The 24,612-nt window shown below is 40.8% G+C and overlaps 1 protein-coding gene across 1 annotated transcript in view; it reads right to left on the bottom strand.

Moving 5' to 3' along the window:
• Positions 1–24,612, bottom strand: part of CAMKMT (calmodulin-lysine N-methyltransferase) — a 604,620-nt gene that overhangs the window by 8,047 nt on the left and 571,961 nt on the right. The window contains exons 8-9 of the mRNA XM_006839413.1: positions 22,210–22,284; positions 11,675–11,738 (exon numbers count right to left, since the gene is read on the bottom strand). Coding sequence (XP_006839476.1) covers positions 11,675–11,738; positions 22,210–22,284 — 139 coding nt within the window. The remainder of the gene's footprint in view (positions 1–11,674; positions 11,739–22,209; positions 22,285–24,612) is intronic.

The raw sequence follows: 24,612 nt of genomic DNA, 5'->3' as shown, positions 1-24,612 counted from the left end.
TCCTTTAATTCCATCAACAATCTTCTCAGCATCCTTGTAAGCCAGGTATTGCATTTTACAGATGATTAAACATGTGGATAAAGGTTTGAAGAGTACACGGAGGAATTGTGTGTCAGACAGCATCCTGGACTTAATGATGTCTCCACCATTAAGCAGTTGTGTCATCCCAGGAAAATCGGGGGCTGGGGGAAGCATAGAATTGTTGAGCTAGAAAGAACCTTGAAGACAGTAAATAAAGTTCAATCTTCCTATCTTACAGATAAGAATCGTAAGTCATTTTAGCCTACCCACTGAATTTTCTCATCCATCAAATGGGAAGAACAAAGTCAACCCGGTTGCTTTGCTTTGTTTTGGCTTGTTTTTAACCAGCAAATTTTGAGGACCAAATTCTGTTTGTTGTTGTTAAGTGCTGTTAAGTCAGTTCCAACTGATAGTGACCCTGAGGAGTGGCTGGTGGGTTTGAACCATAGGTGTGAAAATAATCGGAAAATAAGATTAAGCAGATGTAAAATTGTTGTTAAGTACCATGTAAGATTGTTGTTAAGTACCCCATATAGGGTTTCCAAGGCTATACATTTTTACAGGAGCAGAAAGCTTCATCTTTCTTCCACGGAACGTGCTGGTAGTTTTCAACTGCCGACTTTAAGGTTAGTAGCCTGATTCATAACCACTACTTTATCGGAGCTCCTTGATGTAAGATTGTTGTTAAGTGCCGTCTAGTCACTTCCAACTCATAGCAACCCTGTACAGGGTTTCTGAGGCTGTAAATCTTTACGGGAGCAGAAAGCCTCATCTTTCTCCCGCGGAACAGCTGGTCGTTTTGAACTGCTGACCTTGTGGTTCGCAGCCCGATTCATAACCACTATGCTATCGGAGCTCCTTTGAAATATGATTAGGAAAATCCATATTACCTAACAGTGCTATAAAGATTCTATCAAATCCTTCTTCCTCTCCTCCTCTTCCCCTTCACTTACCTGCGAGAAAAGACCCCAGCCCACCGTCCTGGCCATCAAGTGTATTTTCACACTATGTTTACATAGACACGCACACATGTACATACATACTCAGGTACAAAATTGTAACAGCACCAATCATGCCCCTACATGGAAGTTTCTGTCAGATTTCCCAATATTAATTGCTATTTTCAGGCATTTTTCAAACTTAGCAGGTAAAAATACATTTTGATGTGAAACTAGATATAATACATGGTCTCAGCAGGAAAGAAAGTCTCCATTTACAAAAAAAAAAGAAGGCATGCTAGTAGGTCATTTTCAGTCATTTCTAAGAGCTGGTTGCCTTTCTGAATCTTTGAGTAATATAAGTTGTTTTATTTTAAAGTCACTTGTAAAAATGTCTCACAGCTACAGTTGAGGAGAGAATTTTTTTTTTTTAACCTCTATCGATGCTGTAGGATAAGTGCTGGACTGCTAACTTCAAGGTCAGCAATTCAAACCCACCAGCCACTCTGGGGGAGAAAGATGAGGCTTTCTGCTCAGTAAAGATTCACAGCCTTAGCGACCCTAGACAGGGTCCTTGAGTCCGAATCAACTCGATGGCAGTGGGTTTGGTTGTCTGGTTTATTATCTAAGCTGTGGATCATAGATGTTTACAGGGCTCCAGGTTTCTTTGTTGGGTTGATGTTTGAATTTACAAAGCACGCATTTGTTCTTTAGTCCAGATTGTTACTATGCATAAAACATCTCTTTCCTCCTTCAGGCCTACCTGTCTGTCCTTCCCAAACTACCCTGTCTAAAACAGCAGCCTTCTGCAACCACTCTATACCCCCTTTTCCTGCTTTATTTTTTGTTTTTGGCACTTCTCACCACAGATACACTATCTATCCATATTTTCTATTGCCCATAATCTCCAGTTGGTACATAGCTCCATGCCAATGGGATCTTAAACTGTTTAATTCACTGCATTCTCTCTGTACTATAAAAATTATAGCGTTGTTGTTAAGTACCTTGGAGTTGGTTCCAACTCATAGAGACCCTGCACAGGATTTCCAAGGCTGTAAATCTTTACAGGAGCAGAATGCCTCATCTTTCTCCCACAGAACCACTGGTAGTTTTGAACTGCTGACTTTGAGGTTGGCAGCCTGATTCGTAACCATTACACTACGAGAGCTCCTTTAGTCACTCAATAAATATGTGCTGAAAGAATAACTCAATTCAAATGTTGAATAATCTGAAAAGTTAAGTCTTTCCGAACTTGAAGCCCAGGTGCTATGATGGGATTTCAGGGAGCAAACAACATTCTGTGTGAAATACTGTACCCATGAGAATAAGAGTGAGCAATAATTGGAATCTCTACTTACCTCAGCTATGGGCTTTGAAAAGTGTTTTCTTTGAATACAGACATCTTTGAGATGTGGATTAATAATTGTGAGGGGACACAGTATAGCATCCCGTCATTCAACAATCATCTGTGAGCCTTACTGAGTACCAACAGTTACCGCATACTGAACGGTTTTAGAATTCTCAGCACCCTCAGTGGAGCTGGTCATTCTGTCTGCTATAATTCAGAAGAGTGTTTCTTTTGTTAAGTGCTGTTGAATCAGTTCTGACTCACAGAAACCCTGAGGAACAGCTGGTGAGCTTGAACCGCCAACCATGTGGTTCAAACCGACTTTGCAGTCCAGCGAATTAACCCGCAGCGCCACACCAGAACATGCCCTATATTAAGCAACAGAAACCCAATCAAGAAAAAGGACATAGATTTCAAATCAGTCCATCACTTTAGAAAAATAATTTTCAATTTACCAAGGCACAACTTTCTAAGCAGTCATGGCATACGATCATTTTAAATTCAGAATAAACACTCAATTGAATGTAAATTTTTTGCTGATGAGCAGAAATTTGAGAGAATTCATTTTTCCCTAGAGCTGGTACAGAGCTCCATGCCAATGTGATCTTAGAAATTCTACTAAACAACAATGATACTGTTTACATTGTAAACTCAGTTGTTGTTGCCTTGCTAGAATAATCTAGACTCATATATTAAAGGGTGTGTACTTCTGGGAAAAATATGTATGTTTCAGATTGATTTTAAAATGAATATGCTATGCCAATAAAATGTCTTTATTCCTTTTCATTTCCAAGCAACCAACTATTAAATACCGATTACATGTTTAAGCAAATGTTTATTTTCTAACCATTCCTTACCAGTTTCTGAGACACTGCCTTTGCCTGCTGCTTCTCCTCCATCTTTCCCAGTCCTCTTCCCTGGCTTTTCTTCTCCCACCTGCCCCTTAATTGTCAGTGGTCCCCAGGGCTCTGCCTACTTTTTCTTAGCATTCTGTACAATACCAGGCAATTGTACCAAAGTCTAGGACTTCAACTACCACTTAAATGTCAATAACTCTCAAGTATACAACTCCAGCATTCACCATTGTCCAGGGGCCTGCAGTGCAGTGAATTGCTTAATATGGTCCTCCTAGCCATAGTCTTTGTGACTCCCACACAATGACTGGGTGGGACTATGCAAATAAGGTGTTTGTAGCCCACCACTGGGATTAGACAGCTGCTAATAACACATGTAAGGTACCTGAAACCCTGTGGGGGTGGGAACATGCAAATAAGACATATAGACTCCTAATGAGGGGATTGGTCAACTTTGCCATCCTGATATGCTTAAAAAAAGAGATCATCCCAGAGCAGAGAGGGTACCTCATTACCATGAAGAAAGAAAAATTATGTGTGGAGCACATCCTTTGAACCTGGAATCCCTGTGCTGAGAACCCCTTAGACCTAGGAGACTGAGAGAGCTGTAACACTGGAGATGGTAAGAGATGACAAGAAGCAGTGGTGGAGAAGAGACAGTAGCAGAATCAGGAGATAGGTACAAGATGACACAGTGGGCTTCCTGGGAGTAAGGTGGTTACAGAGAGCATCCTGACCCATGGGGTTTAAGGACTGTCTTTGGTGGAGTGGAGTGCCTGTGGACATTTGTTGGTAGAGATAAAGAACTTTGTAATACTTACCTGAACAGGGTAGAGACTGGGCTTGAGGGGTGTCAAGGGGCCAAGAGACTGAGGACCAAAGAGAGCCTGCCTGTGGGCATGGCTGAGAAGAGCTGTCCTGATTGAAAAACTGTATCCTGAGTTGTTCTTGATCCTGAATAAACCCCATTCCCATGAGTATGGTTTGTGCGTTCTGTGTGGCTGTTTCCATGAATTATTGAACCCAGCAAAGAGATAGAGAGTGCCTTGGTGGTCTAGGTCATTCATAAACTGGTTGTTGTTGTCGTTGTCAGGTGCCATCGAGTAGGAACCGACTCATAGCGACCCCATGCACAGCAGAATGAAACAATGTCTGATCCTGGGCCAACCTCACTACCGCCGCCACACTTGACGCCATCAATGATGTCACCTGGCTGATCCATCTCGTACTGGTACTCCAGGCTAATTCTTTAATCTCATCTGTTCACTGGTCGTAACTCTCAATCCACACAAGCATTCAAGTGACACTCCAGTCAGAGAAACATCTTCTTGGTCCACAAATACATCATGCCTTTTTATACTCCACACACAAGCATTATTCTCTCCATAAGGGATGCTATCTTCTGCCCCTTTCTTCTGAGACTTAGAATGCCCTTTGTACTGTTCAAGGCCAGATTCAAATACTACTGCCTCTAGGGTGGTGGTGGTGGTTGTGTGCCATGGAGTTGGTTGCAACTCATTGCGACCCTGTATAGGGCTTCTGAGGCTATAAATCTTTATGGGAGCAGAAAGCCTCACCCTTCTCCCATGGAACCACTGATAGTTTCAAACTTCTGACTTGAGATTAGCAGCCCAAGTCATAACCACTATGCTACAAGAGCTTCGTGCCTCTAGGGTTGTTGTTGTTGTTGTTAGCGGCCATTGAGTTGGTACCAACTTGTAGCGACCCTATGCACAACAAAACAAAACACTGCCTGATCCTGGGCCAACTTCACAATTGCTGCCATGCTTGAGCCCACTCATGCTGCCACTTTGCCAATCCATCTTGCTAGGGGTCTTCCTCTTTTTCTCTGACCCTCCACCTAACCAAAATGATACCCTTCTCCAGTGACTGGTCCTTCCTGACAATATGTCCAAAGTATGAAAGATGAAGTTTGGCCATCTTAGCCTCCAAGGAGCACTCTGGCTGCACTTCTTCCAACACAGATCTGTTGGTTCTTTTGGCAGCCCTTGACACTTTCAATATTCTCCTCCAACACCATAACTCAAAAGCATCAATTCTTCTACAGTCTTCCTTATTCACTGTCCAGCTTTTGCATGCATATGAGGTTATTGAAAATACCATGGCTTGGGTCAGGCACACCTTAGTCCTCAAGGTGACATCTTTGCTCTTCAACACTTTAAAAAGGTCTTGTGCAGCAGATTTGCCTAATGCAATACTTTGCTTGATTTTTTGACTGCTGCTTCCATGAGTGTTGATAGTTGATCCCAGAAGAATGAAGTCATTGACAACTTCAAATCTTTTCTCCGTTGATAAGACTGTTGTTTATTGGTCCAGTGGTGAGGATTTTTGTTTTCTTTACATTGACATACAACAAAGGTTGTGGCCTTTGTTCTTCATCAGTAAGTATTTTAAGTCCTCTTCACTTTCAGCAAGCAAGGTTGTATCATCTGCGTATCGCAGATTGCTAATGAGTCTTCCTCCAATACTGATGCCATGTTTTTCTTCATATAACCCAGGTTCTCGGATTATTTGCTCAGCATACAGGTTGAATAAGTATGGTTAAAGAATACAACCTTGTCGTACACCTTTCTTAATTTTAAACCATTCAGTGTTCCCATGTTCTGTTCGAACAACTGCCTCTTGGTCCAGGTACAGATTCCTCATGAGTACAATTAAGTGTTCCAGAATACTCATACTTCACATTGTTGTCCATAGCTTGTCATGATCCACACAATCAAAAGCCTTTGTGTAGTAAATAAAGCACAGGTAAACATCTTTCTGGTATTCTCTGCTCTCAGCCAAGATCCACTGGACATCAGCAATGATATCCTTCATTCTATGGCCTCTTCTGAATCCAGCTTGCACCTCTGGAAGTTCCCTGCCAATATACGCTTGCAGCCAAGTCTGTTACCTTTAGTAAAACTTTACTCGCAAGGGATATTAAAGATATTGTCTGATGACTTCCGCATTCCATTGGGTCACCTCTTTTTGGAATGGGCACAAATACAGATCTCTTCCAATCAGTTGGCCAGATAGTTGCTTTCCAAATTTCTTGGCATAGATGAGTGAGTGCCTCCTGTGCTGCCTCACTTTATTGAAAGATTTCCATTTTTATTGCATCAATTCCTGGTGCCTTGTTCTTCACCAATTACTTCAAAGCACCTTGGACTTCTCCCTTCAGAATCATTGCCTTTAGGGTAACCTTCCCTAATTTACTGTCTTTCCTCTGTGCTCACCACTTTCCCAGATCCCATCATATTGCACTGCAATCCCTAGTAACTAAGTGTGAATTGGCCCTGCTAAGGTATGAGATTCTTACAGTGTTCTTTATCCATATTTATGCCCCTTCCCCCACCCTCCTCTGCATAGTGCCAAACCTCTGAGTATCTTACATTCTATTGAAGGCATAAATTAGAAAGATTGACAAAACAAACACAAAGAGCACCAAGCCATATGTGATCTGCCATTCCACCCTGCCCCTGTAGTTCTACCTGTGTGTGTGTGTGTGTGGCATTTCCATGACAAGATGACAAATTCCTTGAGGGCAGAGACTGCACCTCATGTCTTGGTATTCCATGATGAGCACACAGCACTACACGTGCTAAAGTACTTAGGCAGGCTTCAGAAAAGAGTGACTTGTGACTGAGGTCTAGGCTCCCAGGGTGCTGAAAACCACCTGGGGTCCTCTATTCCCACCACCGATGTTTCCAAGTACTCTTAAACAATGGACCGAGCTGGCTACAACTGTACACAACTTCTCTCAGGAAACAGGTGAGTATTTGCTGAGTCTCTGACCAGCTAGCAGCAAAGACCCCAGGTGTCTGTCAGCATCTCTCAGCTCATGCACTGAGTCCACGCTCACAAGGTAATTTCCCCAACACAAGCAAAACCAGATTGTGTAGAGATGTTCAATTTTAAAAAGAGACACAGAGCGAGAGAGAGAAAATCTGTCAGGAAAAAGAAATTGCTCTTCCAACATGCGAGCCTGTGATTTACATTTCCAGCGCTCCTCCGACACAGGTGGTACTCCTGGAATTAGGCAGTCTCAGTGAGGGTCAGGTTCTGATGAAGGTTAAATGAATTTCCCAGTGATAGTTTTGAATTGTTGACAATTGTTCAGCAGCAATAACCTGTTGGAGAGCTGTCAATATTGTATCCCCCTGCATGTTCTTGTGGTCCTGAGTAAGTAAACTCACATTGTCTTGCTGCCTTGGCTCCCCTACTTGTACCCAAGCCGTTTGCAGGGAATATTAGGAAACACCATTTGTTGGTTGCTCAACTTGCAGGCTGTTTGGGCCATCTTTTAAATGACACTTGGGTCCTCTGATGTCAGACATTGCTCTTGTTTCAGACTGTAAGGAACAAGACAGCAGAGGGTCACCCTACCAATCATCAGCACCAAGAAGACACTCACTGGAGGGGTGAGGGATGCTTCTTGGAATGAGGGAAATTTGCTGATTTCATTCCTTTTGAATGCTAATTCTATTCTCTTCCTCCATTAAGTTTGCTAGAGTCCCTTGTGATTTTTCTGGCAGGATTCATCTGTCATGACAGTTCCTCTAAGCCAACTAGTTAAGGAAAGTTTCCATTGAGGACAGGTGACAGACATTTCCTGCTGAAATTTGGGGCTTCCTGTGAAGACCTTTCCAGGCACAAGGTGTCAGTTTGGCTGAGGATCTAAGCTTGGCCCTGTGATTTGACATCACTCGATGGTTTATAACAACAGAAATCAAGTAACTTCATCTCCCCCAAAAGGCAGAATTGACTCCCTACCCTCCCTACAGCTTGACCCTTGAACCTTCATGCTACAATGATCTCATTCCTGCTATCTAGTAGTGAATTTTCTCCACCCCTCTGGAGGCTGTTTGCAGTACTAAATGCAGACAGTCCTCCCAGGTCCAGTGGGGGCCTTGCTGCAGGTATTCAGGACATATGTGGAGGTAAGATGCTGTGTGCCCCAGGTATAAGAAGAACCTGCCAATGTCCAGGTAAAGGAAATGGGATAGTCCCCCACCCACTGGCATTATTCCAAGGAAGATGTGTGCAAAGAATCCCACATATTCCATATTCACAGTGGTCAGAAAGTCTCTCTAGTTCTTCTTTTTTAATATGCTTTTATTTTCATCTTAATTTACTCCCAAGCCTTAAGTTTCAGTTTCTTCTGGGATATCTTTGTCTTCTGTGCAACCTCATCTTCTGGCTTAGAAACTATTTGTTTCTTTTCAGTAAGGATCATTTCAATGTGGCAGAGGTTGATCCAACCATGCACCAGTGCATCTTGGGGGCTTTGTTCGCCTGGATGTGCTCAATGACCAGAGAATTGACATCTAAACCCTTAAGTTCAGCATTATTCTCTGCATGTGCAGCAAAAATTTAGCACTCTTTTTGGGTCGACTCTGTGTGCAATCCCACCATTTGGTCTGGGCATGCCTACCAACTTCACCATTGTAACGCTGGATTGGATATACTGCTTCTGCGAAGTGGCATCTCTCAGATACTTGGTGGCTACTTGGATATGCAGACCCTTGATATTTGGATAGGCAGACCATTTTCACAGGTGTTCTTAAAATGGACCCAAATATTTGAACTTCTTGAGTTGCATGATTTTCTAGGGTTTTCTGGGTCAAGTGAGTAGCGAACCATTTTGCGAAATTACCTCAGACCACTTATGGAAGTGCTTTCTAGTTCTTGGTCAAGGTAACGAGCTAACATTTACTTGTTGTTGTTGTTAGGTGCCATCGAGTCGGCACTGAATCATAGCGACCTTATACACAACCCTGGACCATCGTGGAGAACCTCCTGTGTGCCAGGCACAGTGCTAAGCCTTTCACATATGTAAATGTTTTCACCAGCCCACCAGGTAGGTATCATTCCTGTCTTTTTACAGGTGAGGAAACTCAAGCTCAGAGAAGCTAGGTAGTTAGTAAATGCAGACTTGGGTTTTGTATACATTTTTTTTTCCTTCTAACTCTTTCTAGCCATTCTCTTTCACCCTCAGAAACTAGGGTCCTCCTCTGAATTTAAGGCATCTGGCTGAAGTGTAAAGTATAGGTTTTTCTGAAAGTCCTGAGAACTTTGTAGAGTCTCGCATTGAATTTTCTGAGCCTTAAATTACTGAGAACTCAGGATCCACCAATGCAGACCCCCCTGCTGTTTCTTTGGGGCCTCTTGGGTCACCTTCAGTCTCTGGGTCACAAAATCATGGAGAAGTGACTGACCTCAAGAGACCATTAAATCCAGTTCTAATGGGAATATAATAAAATCTTTTAAAATGATCTCCACACACATACGAACCCAGGGAGGTCTTTTGGAAGTAGGGTAGCCAGCACTGAGATTTAGGTAGAAGAGAGTCAAGTTTTGCCTTTGGTTCCCCCCAAGCTGTGGGAACCCTTCATACACACAGGTCCAGAATATGGAACTCTGCGATACACTGCCAAATCTAAGTGGCCCTTCCATGGTCTGTCTGGTTAGGGAGCCTAAATGCCCTGCCTCCCCAGACCGCTGTATGAGGATGAGGTTCCTGGATGGTGATGTTGGTGTGCTCATGGACATGTGGGTGACCCCTCCCACCTTAGGCTTGAACACAGGCAGCTTGTACATCAGCTATCCCACTGGAGCCTGTGCAAGGTTCCTGCACCCATTTCTAACACTACAGGTTGCTATGGGCTCCTCTGATTTTTGCCTCCTCATATCTCATATAGCATCAGTAAGTGCCACCTACTTCAGAGCCCTCCCTGCCTCACCCTTGTCTAAGCTCAGGGTGAGGAGCAGCTGTCAGTAGGAGAGCTGCTGTGTAGAGCTACACTTCAGACAAGTGGAGAGTGTAGTTCAGGGTTTAATAGAGGGTACAGGACTGCTGCTGGAGATTCCAGTCCAATCTGCATTTAGGTCTATTCAGAGCTTGGGCAGTTTTCTATTGTAAATCATGCGAATGATTTACAATAGATCCTAGGTAAATAATGCAAATCCGCTGCAAAATGGAGTATTTGCCACAAATAGGCTTTGAAGGGATGTTGGTGATGAGTGAAGTACTGTTTGTGCAGTGTGAGATCCAGGAGTCCTTGAAAGCACAGTGTTTATGTATGATACATTTTCATACAGGTCTGTCTATCCAAGAATCTCCGTGGCCTCCCTGAAAATCCTGAGCTTGCAAATGCTCAGATGAACCACCCAAGTTTAACTGGGAGTAGAGAGGGTAGGTTAGGGAGCATGAAGAGATCCCAAATTCTCTTTCTACCCTCAACTTGGGCTGTTCTCTCAACCGTGGTAGTAGTAGCCATCTAAAGCTTGGGGCATGCCCTTTTCTTACCTCAAGACCCGCCTCACAGGGGGAAATTGAGAAGGCCAATTTAATTTAATTGATTATTACTTACAAAACTCTGTTTACTTCTCTGAGAGGTCTGTGTAAAGTTTCTGAGCTATATAGAAATAGCGATATAAAAAAATGATCATATAAAGCAAGAGACAAGCATCAAATTGTTCTGGGAACACTTAGTGTTAAAGATAGCAGGTGTGTTAGTCTCGAAGTCTCAGCGAGGTCAGGAGACCAGAGCAAGCTTTCTTTTTAAAATGATTACAGAAACAAAACTTGAGAAAATATTTTTGTATGTGTATGTACAGACATCTGCCTACCTGGCTTTCTCTCTCTATCCTCTATCTTTTCAGTCTTTTCTCAGATAAATGTGAGTTCCTGCCTTAGGCTACATTAACATTGTTAACCTATTTTAAATTCCTATGGCACAGCAAGAGTCTTATATACTTACAAGATTTTTTTTTTTTTAATGCATGAGCTTTAAACTCGTTTTCTTACTTTAAATAGAAGTATATTAACTCTCCGTTTAGGCTGCAGGACCTCCTAGCTTAGTATAACAGCCCAACAAAATAAGAGTGGATACAAACTCTGTAATTTACTCACAGGCATAAATGGATATATAAATGTAAAAATGTGCACAATATTTTATGCCATGCTTGGCTTCATTGTGACCTAATGTTTATAATATGTAAATAATGACTTCCTTTTAAAGCAAAGAACTTTTAATATACAGATTCATCTGAAGTCCTTTTACTTTAATATAAACAGAAATAAAAAGAAACAAAATCTTCTGCAATAAATAAAGACTCATTGACAAAGGCAACCACTGAAGGGATTAAAAATGACAGAAGTCAACAGAAAACTTTCAATATCATACTTCTACTTTAATATGAAGATATTTTTATCAAAGGAAAAGATTCAAGAAACGCTTTGATAAAAATAATCTCACACTATCTTTGAAGCGGTTTCATTCCTTTTACTACCCACTGTGTTTCTTATCAGAAGGCCAAGGGTAAGAAGTTTCCTAGTTATGATTAGGAAAGAATCTGATAGATCAGAAGACCCAATTGAAGTTGGACATAATAAGTATTAAAGTATTACATGACATTAATCCTGCCATTCCATTACTCTCTCCATCTTTGTGCACAGACTAATTATTCTGAAGCCCGTGTTCAGGAGGAAACAGAAACATACTTACCCTGGGCTGGAGTAATCTCTTTATTGCATCAACAAGGCTGGCTCTGTACTGGTCCAGAAACAGGCTGACATTGAGAAGAAAGTAGAACCCAGATTAAACAGGGTTTTCAATTCTAATGATACTAATGGAGATAAGTACAAGGCTAATTATACATGTTTACCCAAAGCTAAAAAAGAGAAATTGTTTCATTCCATTCAAATGTCCCACTGGAAAACGACAACAAAAAAAGATACTGTCTTATCTAACTAAAGCCAAGTTGTCAACATGTAAGGAGGCCAGGGTTCACACATAAGTGGGCCTTCTGTTAATGTGAGAGGGGCAATTTCTGAAGCGCTGTTTGGAGGCATCACCTGGTGAGATGAAGCATGCCTGGCACTCTGGTCATTAGAGCCTAGACCTGAGACGCTCCTAGACCTGGACCCTCTTCCCACGGAGAATGCTTTGAAGCTGACCTCCAAAAACAAACCATGAGACCCATCACACTGAAGCCACTCAACAGCTCTCAGGTGGTAGTAGTTTTGGTGACTAAGAACAGCATTGAGGCCACACTCAACCAGTGACCTAGGAGTAAATGGCTTCAAAAACAAAGAACAGGATTATGAAAAAGAGAGGATGGTAACTTTGGAATTTCCTCCTTTTACTTCTATGCTGAAGGAGCTCTGGTAGCATAGTGGCTACGAATTGGGCTGCGAACCTTAAGGTCAGCAGTTCGAAACTACCCGTTGTTCCGTGGGAGAAAGATGAGGCTTTCTGCTCCCGTAAAGATTTACAGCCTCGGAAATAGGGTTGCTATGAGTTGGAACCGACTCCACGGCACATAACCACCACCACCACTTCTATGTTGATCCCCTACTCCCCACCTCTCATCTTCTCCCCTAATATCTGCCAGCTCACTGTGATTTTTCATTTTCCATCTCTAGTCTTTGTAGAGTTTCTGCTGTGGTCCTGTCACCATTTGACTAAGTTAGTCTTAGCCTATCTTCACCAGGCCTTATCTTGGGACAGAATTTCCTTATCTAGGGCTTGCAGGTCCAAGATCTCTGAGTTTGGGTAACCTGGTACCAGATGATAAAGAGTTAGCTGCCAAAGACATGTGAGTCTTACAGCATCTACAGAAGACTGCCAAGAGCACTCTGCCAAGTGAAAACAAAGCTGCTAGAGTCTGTCACCAATATCCATTGGTAAAGGCCACTTTTCTTCTGAATCCCATACACGATCTGATAAATAGGAAGTTTGGAGCTCAGAAATTAACAGCGGTCTTAGAATTCTGAAAAGTCCTGGAAAATCTAAGATGTCTTGTTTCCAAAGTCATAGGGCTCCAACTGTTAAAGAGAGAGAGACAAGAAGTAATGGAGAAGAGGATACCAGGCCTGTTCTTTAGAATTTACAAGATAACAGGGATATGAGCCAGACAGAGGTACATACGTATTAAACATAAATGCCAGAAACAAACACACATTCTAATAATATAACCTCCAAACCCCCTGCCCGTGAGTTGTTTCCAACTCATAATGACCCTATGAACCTATGACGCTGTGTCTTGGAGTCGATTCTGACTCATAGCGACCCTCTCATAGGGACCCTGCATAGGGTTTCTGAGACTGTAAATCTTTACGGGAGCAGAAAGCCTCATCTTTCTCCCGGGGAACAGCTGGTAGTTTCGAACTGCTGACTCTAAGGTTAGCAGCCTGATTCGTAACCACTACACTACCAGAGCAACTGACTGATAGGGCTTCCACGGCTGTAATCTTTCTCCTACCAAGTGCCTAGTGAATTCAAACTGCCAACCTTTTGGTTAGTAGATGAGTTCTTAACCAGGAGTCCTTAATAACAAAACAGTTACTATTTAATGAGCTGAGTATTAGGTGCCAAGCATCCTTCTAAAAGCTTTTCATAGATTGGCCCATTTAATCCTCATGTGATTCCCATGAGGCAGTTATTTTCACTATCCACATTTTACAGCTAAGGAGACTGAGGCACAGACAGGCTCAGTAATGAGCACAAAGTAATTAGGGGAAGGGAGCAGATGTCAGATCGAGGTAGGAGGCAGGGTTGTCAGATGAATGGAGTTAGGCAAGGAGCGTCTAGAATGCCTTCCTTGGTTCCTTCGGACCTCTTTGTTCCTGAGCTCAGTATCACACAGTAAGGCATTTGGATGTTCTCTCAGGACCTGTGCTCTCAGTTGCCCCCCCACTCAGACCTGAAACACTGAAAGCAAGGAGCAGCCTTCCTGTTTCTTTGCCTCTTCAACATTTGGAAAAAGGCTGAGAACATAATAGATGATGGTGGATTCCTAGGGAAGATGAGTCATGCCATACACGATCTATGTGTCAAGTAATGAGGGTGTCACAAAGACACGTTATAGGATAAGCACCAGACTGCTAACCACCAAGGCCAGCAGTTCAAACCTACCAGCTGCTCTGAGAGAGAAAGAGGAGGCTTTCTGCACACATAAAGATTTACAGTCTTGGAAACCTTACACAGAGTTAGGATGAGTTGGAGTCAACTTGACGGCAGCAAGATGGCCGTGAGCAAGAGGCTACAGTCTGACCCCTGTCTTATTGCTTACTACCCTCTGGACACTGAGCAAATCATATGAACATCACAACAGCAAATTTAAAAGCAAAGCGAAAACAACAACAAACGGACTTCCAAGTAATATAAATTCAAAATGACATTTTTAGAAGAAAACAAACACACCAGGGACAGCAGAAAGCAGAGCTATTTTTGAAAAGACATCTTAGTCCGAGTCCGTAGCATAATTCCAAATGAATACATATGGAAAGCAGTACGGAAGACAGTGGCAACCCACAACGTGGACTTCCCCTTTTACAGGTGGCCCACCTTAGGCCTGTACATCCGCCATCCCTAAGCAAGGCCCCTTCATCAATTTCTAACATCAAAGGTGGCTTGGTTTTGCTTCCTTGTTCCTCACATAGCATCAGTAAGTGTCACCGATGCCCGGGCCCAGAATCACCCTGGTCTGAGCTAAGGATCATTAACAGCTGTCAATAGGAGGGCTGCTGTATGGGAGTTACACTTCACATGAAAGGAGAGTGTAGTTCAGGGTTTAATAGTGATTTCTGTTACGTGATTTTGGGCAAGTCACTTCAATGTAGCCTTGGTTTCCTTGTCAATAAAGGCCTACATGTGGGGCTGCTGTGACATCTAATTAATAACATGTAGGAGCTCTGGTAGCGTAGTGGTTACGAATCGGGCTGCGAACCTTAAGGTCAGCGGTTCGAAACTACCAGCCGCTCCGCGGGAGAAAGATGAGGCTTTCTACTCCCGTAAAGATTTACACCCTCGGAAACCCTGTACAGGGTCGCTATGGGTCGGACCCGACTCGATGGCACTTAACAACAACAACAACAGTTGATAATTATTTGTGGAGCACCAACTTCAAGACAGGCATAGATTTAGACACTGTGCATAAACTATGAATGAGAGAAAGTCCCATCCTCCAAAAGCTTCAATTCTGTATTCTCTTTTTTATCACTAGTTCCTGTATAGTGTACATACAGAGATGGAGCTCTATGAATATTTACTTATTGCCCAAAGGGCAGATCAGCACAGTCCTTGAAATCGAGGTACTTAGGGGGTTAGTTTCAATGACTTGCAATGGCTTCTAGGCACTCTTGTATGGGTGTGGTTAACAATGGATCAACATTTAGGTAAGCTGGGCCAACGTGACTAAGCTCTTTCCTCATTTGAAGATGCTCTTTTAAGCAAAAAAGGAGAGGGAAAAACACTTAATGAGAGAGGTCTCCATGAAATCAGTGCTTGGTTTTCTTTGATCACCTTCATATGTTCACTGGAAGGTTCTTTTTTAAATGGAAGGATGCCTTGGGCAATGGGAAAAAGAATTACGCTCAGAGGAGCTACAAACCATGTCTATAATGGGAACCTTATCCCATTCCATCTAAGAATACCAATCCGAATTAGCTGATTGTGACCCATGGAAGAATTTTTTATCTTTCCATAAACTATACATTTAAATCTAGAATACATAATGCATCTAACTCAAATTCTGTTACTCATTAAGTCATAATAAATAGTGATTAATAATCATCAAAGACTGATGAGAAAAGAAACACCTTGTAACTTAGTCATTAGTGTTACTTACCTTATTTTTTTTAAATAAAGAAATAATAATACTTAAAATTTTACTTATTTTTAGCTTTTTATTATGAATTGGGTGACAGTTTAGTTGACACATACTGTGGTGGTCGCAATTCAATCCATGACAAGTAGTATCATGGGTCCTGGGAGGCAAGAGCATAAGATCAAACAGACAGATATTCTGGAGAAGGAATAAGCAGGTGGACCTCAAGAGAAATGAGGGTGACCCTCCATCTCCTAAACCTTTGGAGTCACAGCATGATGCAAGCGGCAGATTAGGCTTCAGAAGGACAGTATTATGACCCCTCTCCTATTGGTTACTACCCCCTGGACTCTGGGCAAATCACATGCCACATTCTGAGCCCCTGATTTCCATTCTGTTCCTCACCTTAATGCTATTATGAGATCTAAGGGTACAGTCATGCTTAACCTTATGGCTACAGACGTAGACTGTCTAAATTCAAATCCTTGTCACTTATTAGTTGTGTAACCATAGCTAAGTAAGTTATTTGATTTTCTATGCTTTTGTTTTCTGCTCCGCGAACTGTTGTTATTTAGTGCTGTTGAGTCAGTTACGATGCATAGAGACCCTGCATAGGATTTGCGGGAATGGAAAACCTCCCACCGAAATCTTTCTCCCACAAAGCAGAGGGTGGGCTCAAACCACTGACCTTGTGCTTATCCTACAGAGCCACCACACTCTCCAGCTCTGCAATAGGGTGATGATAATATTAGTACTTACTGAACAGATTTGTTGTTGTGATTTCAATGAGCTACTACATACAAAGAGAAGGCTTACTCAGAATTGTTGCTAAGTACCATTGAGTCAGTGCTGACTCATAGCAATCCTGTGTAGGGTTTTCCAGGAGCAGTGAGTGGGTTTGATCCACCAATCATGTTGTTAGTAGTCCAGTGCTTATTCTACAGAGCCATAGCAGGACTCCTACTTAGAAGGGCTGGCTGACTGTGTACCATGGAATCAGTTCTGACTCACAGCGACCCTGCACAGGGTATTTGAGGCTGTAAATCTTTATGTGAGCAGAGAGCCTCATCTTCCTCCCTTGGAATGTCTGGTGGATTGGAACTGCTGATCTTGCAGTTAGCAGACCAACCCAAAACCCACTAGGCCACCAGGACTCCTTCCTACTTAGAATTGCTAAATGCTGTCCAGTCAGTTCTGACTTACTGTGACTCTGTATAGGGTTTCTGAGGAGTGGTTGGTAGGTTTGAATTGCCAACCTTATGGTTCAAACCAACGTTTCAGTCCAGTGCATGCTCCTACTTAGAATAGAGCTTGGCAATAGTAAATTGTACTCAATAGGTCTTAATTTTAAGAAAGTACTATCTATCCCTCTATTTCCTTTTACTTGTTTAAACTTTTTATTGTAAATGAGTGACGGTTTACAGAGCAGACCATCGATACTTTAAATTTTAATAATTAAGCTGCTTCTTTAATTGCTATTTCAAAGAAGACAATCACTGTGGGAAAAGATCTCTTTAAGCCTGCTTAAAGCATACATAGCACTAAGCAAAGCATCATTGTTCCATTTAGATGCATGCATCTTAACAGCTAATAAGAGTGTTAGAAAAAATAAACAACACCTTTAAAGTTGAGCTACAAATATGCCGTATAGTCTCTACTTAACGTTGGCAATGATGACAAAGATATGCACATCAGCTCACAGGGAAATTAAATTTAACACACAGTCCCCGCACCAAACACTGTTATTTGAAGGGTAATGTTGTCTACTCTATCACTGCAAATCAAATTTACCAAAACTAACTCTGTGGCTCTCTAATAGATCTTTATTCCAAGCAAGCTGACTCTTCTGCTCAACCCTGATGCAGAATTCATAACAGTTTGTAGAATACATCCTATGAGCAATTGCAGTGTACTTTAGTGGGAGCTATAAAATTCGCCCCTTAAATAAGTCCTAATGGACTCAGAGAACAGCAGTAGCTTAAGTGGATCTATTAAAAAAGGCTGAGTGGGTCAGTGATTGGGATGGAGATACCATTTCAACTCTCCCGTCAGTTACTGATCAAAATACAGTGGCAGCATAGTTTGGCCATTAACACACACACACACACACACACACACACACACACACACACACTCACGCCTCTCTACATAATTCACTTGTGGAATCAACACTTTGTTCCACTGATCTGAGTCACACATTTTACAACAAAGAAAAGGTACTGGACCATTTTTATCGCTTCCCTTAGACTGAGCCAGAGGTTTATACAGAGCATAGAGCATCTACAATTCCTCTCATTGAGAAATTAATTAGCACAGAGAACAAGGAGATATTTCTCTGTCAGCATTCACAGAAAGGAAGACCTCTATGTAATTTCCAAGGTGAAACGTGCAAAGCTAAAGTCCCTGTTTTAGATTTCACTTTCAGCAGTGGAATGACCTCTTTCGGCATTTGCCAGCTGACTCGGGCCTGATGCGGGAAATTAATCTTGCCTGGGCTCCTTAGTTGTGAGCTCTTGGGCCATTTGTGTGTCATCATTGGAACTTAATCTCTTTAGGTGTGTGGTGAAAGGGCTGAATATATTTGGTGTGGCGGTCTGTAAGCTATGATTTGAGTTAATCATGATCACAATGTCTGGAAGAAAATGAAAACATTTCTGTTTTGAGAATTTTTTTTTTTTCTGTTTTTTTTTTTTAACCAAACGGCTTAAAAATCAAATGTTTTCATCATTCAGAGTAAAGTCAAAAGGATGAAAAAAAAAAAGAAAAAAGAATCCAAAGCACCATTGTTGTTAAGTGCCATTGAGTCGGTTCTGATTCATAGCAACCCTGCATAGGGTTTCCAAGGAGCTGAGGGTGACTTGTGGTCAGCAGTCCAGTGCTTATGCTACAGCACCATACCAGGAGTCAATTCAATGTATAGTTAGAGTAAAAACACACACTGAGAGAACAGGTGAGGTGGAGTGCTACAGGCCGATGGACTCCCCTCCCCCCTTTCTTCCAAAGTCTCCAGCTGCTTGAATGCAGGTGTGCTGATGGTCTTGCACACTTCGAAGGGCCAGGGTATGGCTGCAATTGCAGACATGGTTCCAAGTCTTTAGAGCAGCCAAACGTACAGAGAACTTTTATTTTTGCTGAGCTACAATAACCTGGGGAGTCAGCAAACACTGAACGAAAGTGTTCATTAGATAACATCTCACATGCAGACCTCTAGATTTTATTATGATTAAACAAGAGTCTGGAAAGGCAGTCTTAAAATTAACCATCATTTACTATTTGAAACTCTGCAAGGAGCGGGCTGGACTGCATTCCAACAGAAAGGAATTCTTATTTTTATATTAAATATGACATTAAACAAGTCAACTGAGAGACTTAATAGACAGAGTTTTTTTTTCTTCCAATACCTTACGGTTAAATGTTCTAATATTTTAGTGTTTGTCAACAGCATCCTTTTGCAGGTGTGGCTTTTATCCTCGAGTTTTCCTCCTGCTTATTTCAACGGAGACATTTTACAAGTTATCTAGAAACTGTTGAACCATGAAACTATTTTTCATTGTCAAAAATGCTGAATGGTGAAATAATGACTAGCTTTCACAGTCTGCCTCTTTATTTTATAATCTAGTTGAGCTCCTAAATTTAGATGTGAGCTAAGAAACTGTCTCTTCTGAGAACTAAGTTATTTTTCCCTTATAACTGTCCACAGGCTTATGAATGTTTGAATGTAAATATATGAATATATGAATGATTTAAAAACATAAACAGAACACAGCTTGTTGTAATCATGTGCATTTTACTTGAACCACAATGTGGGTTTGGAATAAGTTTGTGAATAGAGCTGGTTTTCATGTAAATGGAATTAAACAGGACTACTGGTTGGCTATTCAGGGAACCAGACAATGCCACCCTTGCTGGAAATGTTTCAGTAAGAATTTTATCCATGCACCTAATATATGAACTCCAACTCTTGCTTCATATTCCTGTTGTCTAATCTAGGTCTGATTGACAATGACGAACGGATGGTGTGAGATTTAACTTGATGTGTTTATGTGTGGCATCTATTTCTGGCATAGTGTATTTCAGGTTTCATCTTGGAGGTGGTATGTACAGAGAGTTTCCTTTTGCTCTTCTGTGATTTTTTTTTTTTTTTTTTAAAGCAGCATGGTTGGCCTGCCTGCCCCTGGAAGCAGCATCCATGAAATAGCTCTGACATAGAAACACCAAACCAACAGGACATAAAACACTCGTGGAATCCTGTACAATATGTATACCATGCATATTGTACACATTACTGGACTTTTTTAGTTTATAAGAAGCTTACCCATCCCTGTGAGTATGAAGACAGAGCATTCTCAAAACATTCCTCTCAGAAATTTCAGCCTCACAGTGAGAGTAGCTTCATGTTTCACATTTACAAATGGGAAGTTATAAACAAGCTAACTTTCTGGCACTTAAAACACAAGTAAAACAACACACACACAACCCAACAATTCATGTACCCAAGAGACATTTATAAAATGACATTTGGTGCATTTAGTATGTTTGCATCCATAAATTGTCACATAGCTATAGATGGATGTGTTATGTTATGTACTTGTAATGAAAGCATTAAGCCAAGTATGCATTCTGTTGATCAGTTTTATGTGACCCTGTTGTTGGCTAGGGAAAAAAAAAGGAGATTCTTTTCAAATATGTTGTGTAGCTATTTTTAACCTGACTGAAAACATTAATCAGAAAAGAGCTTAAATCTTACTTCCTCTGCTTGTCTCTCTGATACAAATAGGATGACATGGTGTGAGTGTCCATAATACGAGATCTGGCAGAGCCAGGCTGTTTTGATATTTGTGTGAAGGACAAATTTAACTCTAAATCTCTCAGACAGACCTGGCTTCCCCCACATAATCGGGAGCCCATCCGTGTTTGACCCCGTCTAAACCTCCTGAAGATTTCGCCCTTCTTCCTTCCTTCTACTGCTCTCTGATCTGACTTTCATGCTTAATCTGATCTAATCCTGTCAGCATTATCTTCATCTGTGCAATGAAACCCAGAGGATCCTTTCTCAGATTTGGTGAGGAAAGGTATTTACTAAATTACTTGTTCAAATCACATGGTGAGGTTTTAGCTCCTTATTTTTGATTAGATGGGGAATGCAACATTAAAGCAGAATATCAATGATTTGTCAGAAATCTATGTGTTGACCTTATTTAGAACAAGGTTTCCTGAAAGTGAGTATAGAGAGACTGAAAGGACCATGAAGAAATAGAAAATGTCAGATAAAAATAAACAAATATTTATTTTTCATCAAGGAGTGTTTTCTAGAAGCAGCAGCAGCAGGAGCAGATATTAATTTCATTGACTTAGGTGGGAAAGTTACTCGTTTCAAATTTTACTAAAATACAAAGTTCACTTCATGGAAATGTAATCAATCCCCTTTATTAGACTTTCCTTTGGGGAAAGTGTCTGGATTCTGGATCTTGCGATTGGGTTTAGCAATATAATGGAACATCCTTAGAATCTGATCTCTTTGTGTTTTCATACCAAAAGTGTCAGAATAATCATCATGATGAAACTACACATAAGACCTTACTCCTAACAATAGGGAGAACACTTGTGAATTGCTAGTATTTCCCATATGATGAAATAACTATTGTTCAACATGCATAAAGAAAATACATAAATTAGTAGAAATAATCATTAAGGTTTGAAGCACATTTTTCCTAAAACTTAGGATCAGACTTCCATTAACAAATAAATAGATTGAGTTGAAAGAGAAGGCAAATAGCTAATGAAAATGATTTTTAAAAAGCAGGCACCTGAAAGACATTTTAACATTATTATTTGCATAAGAATCAAAATGTAATGTTATAATTTTGTTGTATGTATAATTAAATATCATAATTGGATACACTGAAAATATTAGATAGCAAAGATCCATTGTAAGAAAAGGCATTTCCCCAAAGATGTTCCATAGATATGTTTATTTGCTAGAGTGCATATGAGTGTGTACACACATGTGTATTCCCTTATATCAATACTCAGATCTTTCCTAAGAAGTAAGCTAATTGAGCTGTTTGTGTTGATAAACTCCTTTTTCTCCAGACTATTCCTCTCCGAGCCATAATTATTTGCAATTTGCCTAAGTCGTCCATTTACTGATACGTCAAGCATGAAACAGAGGCAATTCCAGAAAATGGAAATGCTTCTCAGAATCAATCTTTGGGAAATAATGTGGTAGAAGTTACTGTGTGATAGAAGACTACCTTATGGCTGTCACATGGAGATGAATATTAATTGGTTGAGGTTAAGGTGGCTTTGTGCTTCATTTGTTGACTCTGCTTAGCCGTCAGCAAAGCAGCACAGCCCAATTACTCCAGCAAAGCTATTTTGTGTTTTTTTTTCCCCCCTAACAGGAGTTTTATGATTTTTATGTACTTACCAGTCAGCACACATAACAATGTCAAAATGTCCTTCCAGTTGAGAGACGTCTGTCTCATTATCCCATCGTAAAACGCTTGAGGAAAAAAAGATTTTTAAAATTGTACTTAGATTTTTTTTTTTTTAACTTTTGATTTTGAGCTATTAACATTATTTTTGGTGGCATTTGAAATCATTTAAAAGGTATATACAAATTATTTCAAAAGGTATAATAAAAAAAAAAAATGTAGGGAGCTAACTGTCTGTTCTTTATTTTATTTAGTCTTCAAATCTAGATGAGGAAGAATCCTCTACTTAAATACAATAGCTAAGCTTTTGTTGATCTTTTATAGGCAAACTAGGGAGAACCACCTTATCTTTACCATAGTTGTTAGAATGATTCTAGACAATTAACACCAATGAGTTACATACTGAAATCAAAGTATGCCCCATCTGACTGGAATACAAATTTATAAAAATAAACGATGTGAGATTCAGTGTACAGCTATCATGCCTGGAATGTCAGCTGTATTTCTTATTGATGAAATGAGCAATTTGGCAAGATGGAAAAAGAAGGAATAAAAGAATAGTCAACTTTCATTTGGTAGTTCTCAGTTTATAGGCATATTTTAAAATATGCCAGAATTTCACCCATTCTAACACTCAGTCTCCCAGAGGATGTTATAAACTTCACATTAATAACAATAATTAATAACATCTATTTGAAAACTCTAGTTATATTTATGAAGCCAACAAGAGATTTCAAGTTACTCTCAATTAAGAACTGTGATGATTAGCATTTTACCACATTAGAGTACTTTAATAATTCCTCCCTCCATCACACCAAAACTGTGATTTTCAGCACCGTTTTGCAAAGTACAATTCTTCTCTGATTTTTTGTTTTGATTGTTAATTAAACAAAGTGACTATATTCTACCCTGTCCAGTTGTAGTCATTTACCTTGGTAGGTTCTATATTTCTTCTACATCTTCCTTGAGTGAAAAACCATGTATTTGAATATGAAAAGAGGTCTGATTTTAATAAGTCAAAAAAGTATAATCAAAATTGCATAAACATTAATGCATGTTGTTGTTGTTGCGTGCTGTCAAGTCAGTTTCGACTCACAGCAATCCTGTATAGGGTTTCCAAGGAGAAGCTGGTGGGTTTGAACCACCAACCTTGTGGTTAGCAGTCCAGTGCTGTTCCTATAGCGTCAAACCAGGGTTCCCTGAAGCACATCAGAGCTCGTGAATTTATTAAGGTAGAAAGATGAACTTATCACCATGAAAATACCTGTGCAGACTGAGCATTGGTTGTTCATGCATCCATTTGACTTATTCCTAATGAGCACCTACTGTGTGTCCAGCCTTATGCTGTGTCTCGTGCTGTGTCTTCAGGGAGGCAGCCCAGCAGGCCATATCCCATTGCTGTCAAGTCAACACCAACTAATAATGACCATACTGGATGGAGGAGAACTGTACCACATGATTTCCAAGGCTATAATTTTTATGGGAGCACACTGTCACCTCTTTTCTGTCTCAAAGGGTCTGGTGGGTTTGAACCACCATCCTCTGTGTTAGCAGCTGAGACTTAACCAGTACACATCACTGCTCCTTCAGCAGAACATACAGATATATAAACAAGTAATTCCAACACAGTATCCTCTATGTTATGGATGTACACAGGCTTGGAACATGAGGCAAGGCTTTCCCTAGAGGAAAGTTAAGAAATCCCAAAGAAATGAATGCCTGTTTTGGATTCCTCAGAAACTATATGCAGTCAGGGTGCATGGGAAACAACCAACGCCAGCTTCCAATGAAGCCAGGACTCATGCTCAGTGTACCAGTGGGCCTGCTCAGCCCTCATCAGAAACATAAGCATCTTAAAGAATTTCTAACATGAACCAGATGGTTTAAAAGATAGACCAGAAGAACTAGCTGGTGCCCAGCTGCCAGCTACCATTAAGAACTATCAACTTTTTCAAAAAGGGATCATGTTATATCATCCTGGATAGACTGGGGAAAAAATCTGGAACAAAACTCATAATCATTAAAAAAAAAATAAAAAATCAGTCTTTCTGGTTGGATAGAGATTGATTGAACCCCCTATGCTATGGCCATTGAAGTCTAGAAATGAACTCAACCCCATGGCTCAATTTTCAGTAAAAATAATAGGTCTATACTTAACCAGAAAAGTGGCAACAATAGATATGGTAGCAGAGATTATGGCATAGAGAGAGTATCTGAGGGCGAAAGGCCCATGCACTGAGAAAGGCAGCATACCTATGGGCAGGAGACTGGCTTACAAAGGAGGCCTTTTGGGAATCTAAATGAATATGTATTTTCAGTGTGGTTATGTGTACATCAAAAAAATTTAAAAAGGAGAACAAACAAGATGGTGGATAGGGTGGATGTGTAGTAAAGAG

This window comes from Chrysochloris asiatica, unplaced genomic scaffold (assembly GCF_000296735.1).
Source record: "Chrysochloris asiatica unplaced genomic scaffold, ChrAsi1.0 scaffold00024, whole genome shotgun sequence".
Lineage (NCBI taxonomy): Eukaryota > Metazoa > Chordata > Mammalia > Afrosoricida > Chrysochloridae > Chrysochloris > Chrysochloris asiatica.
Note: the sequence above shows the minus strand (reverse complement) of the source record. Positions and strands in the feature narration are given on the sequence as shown.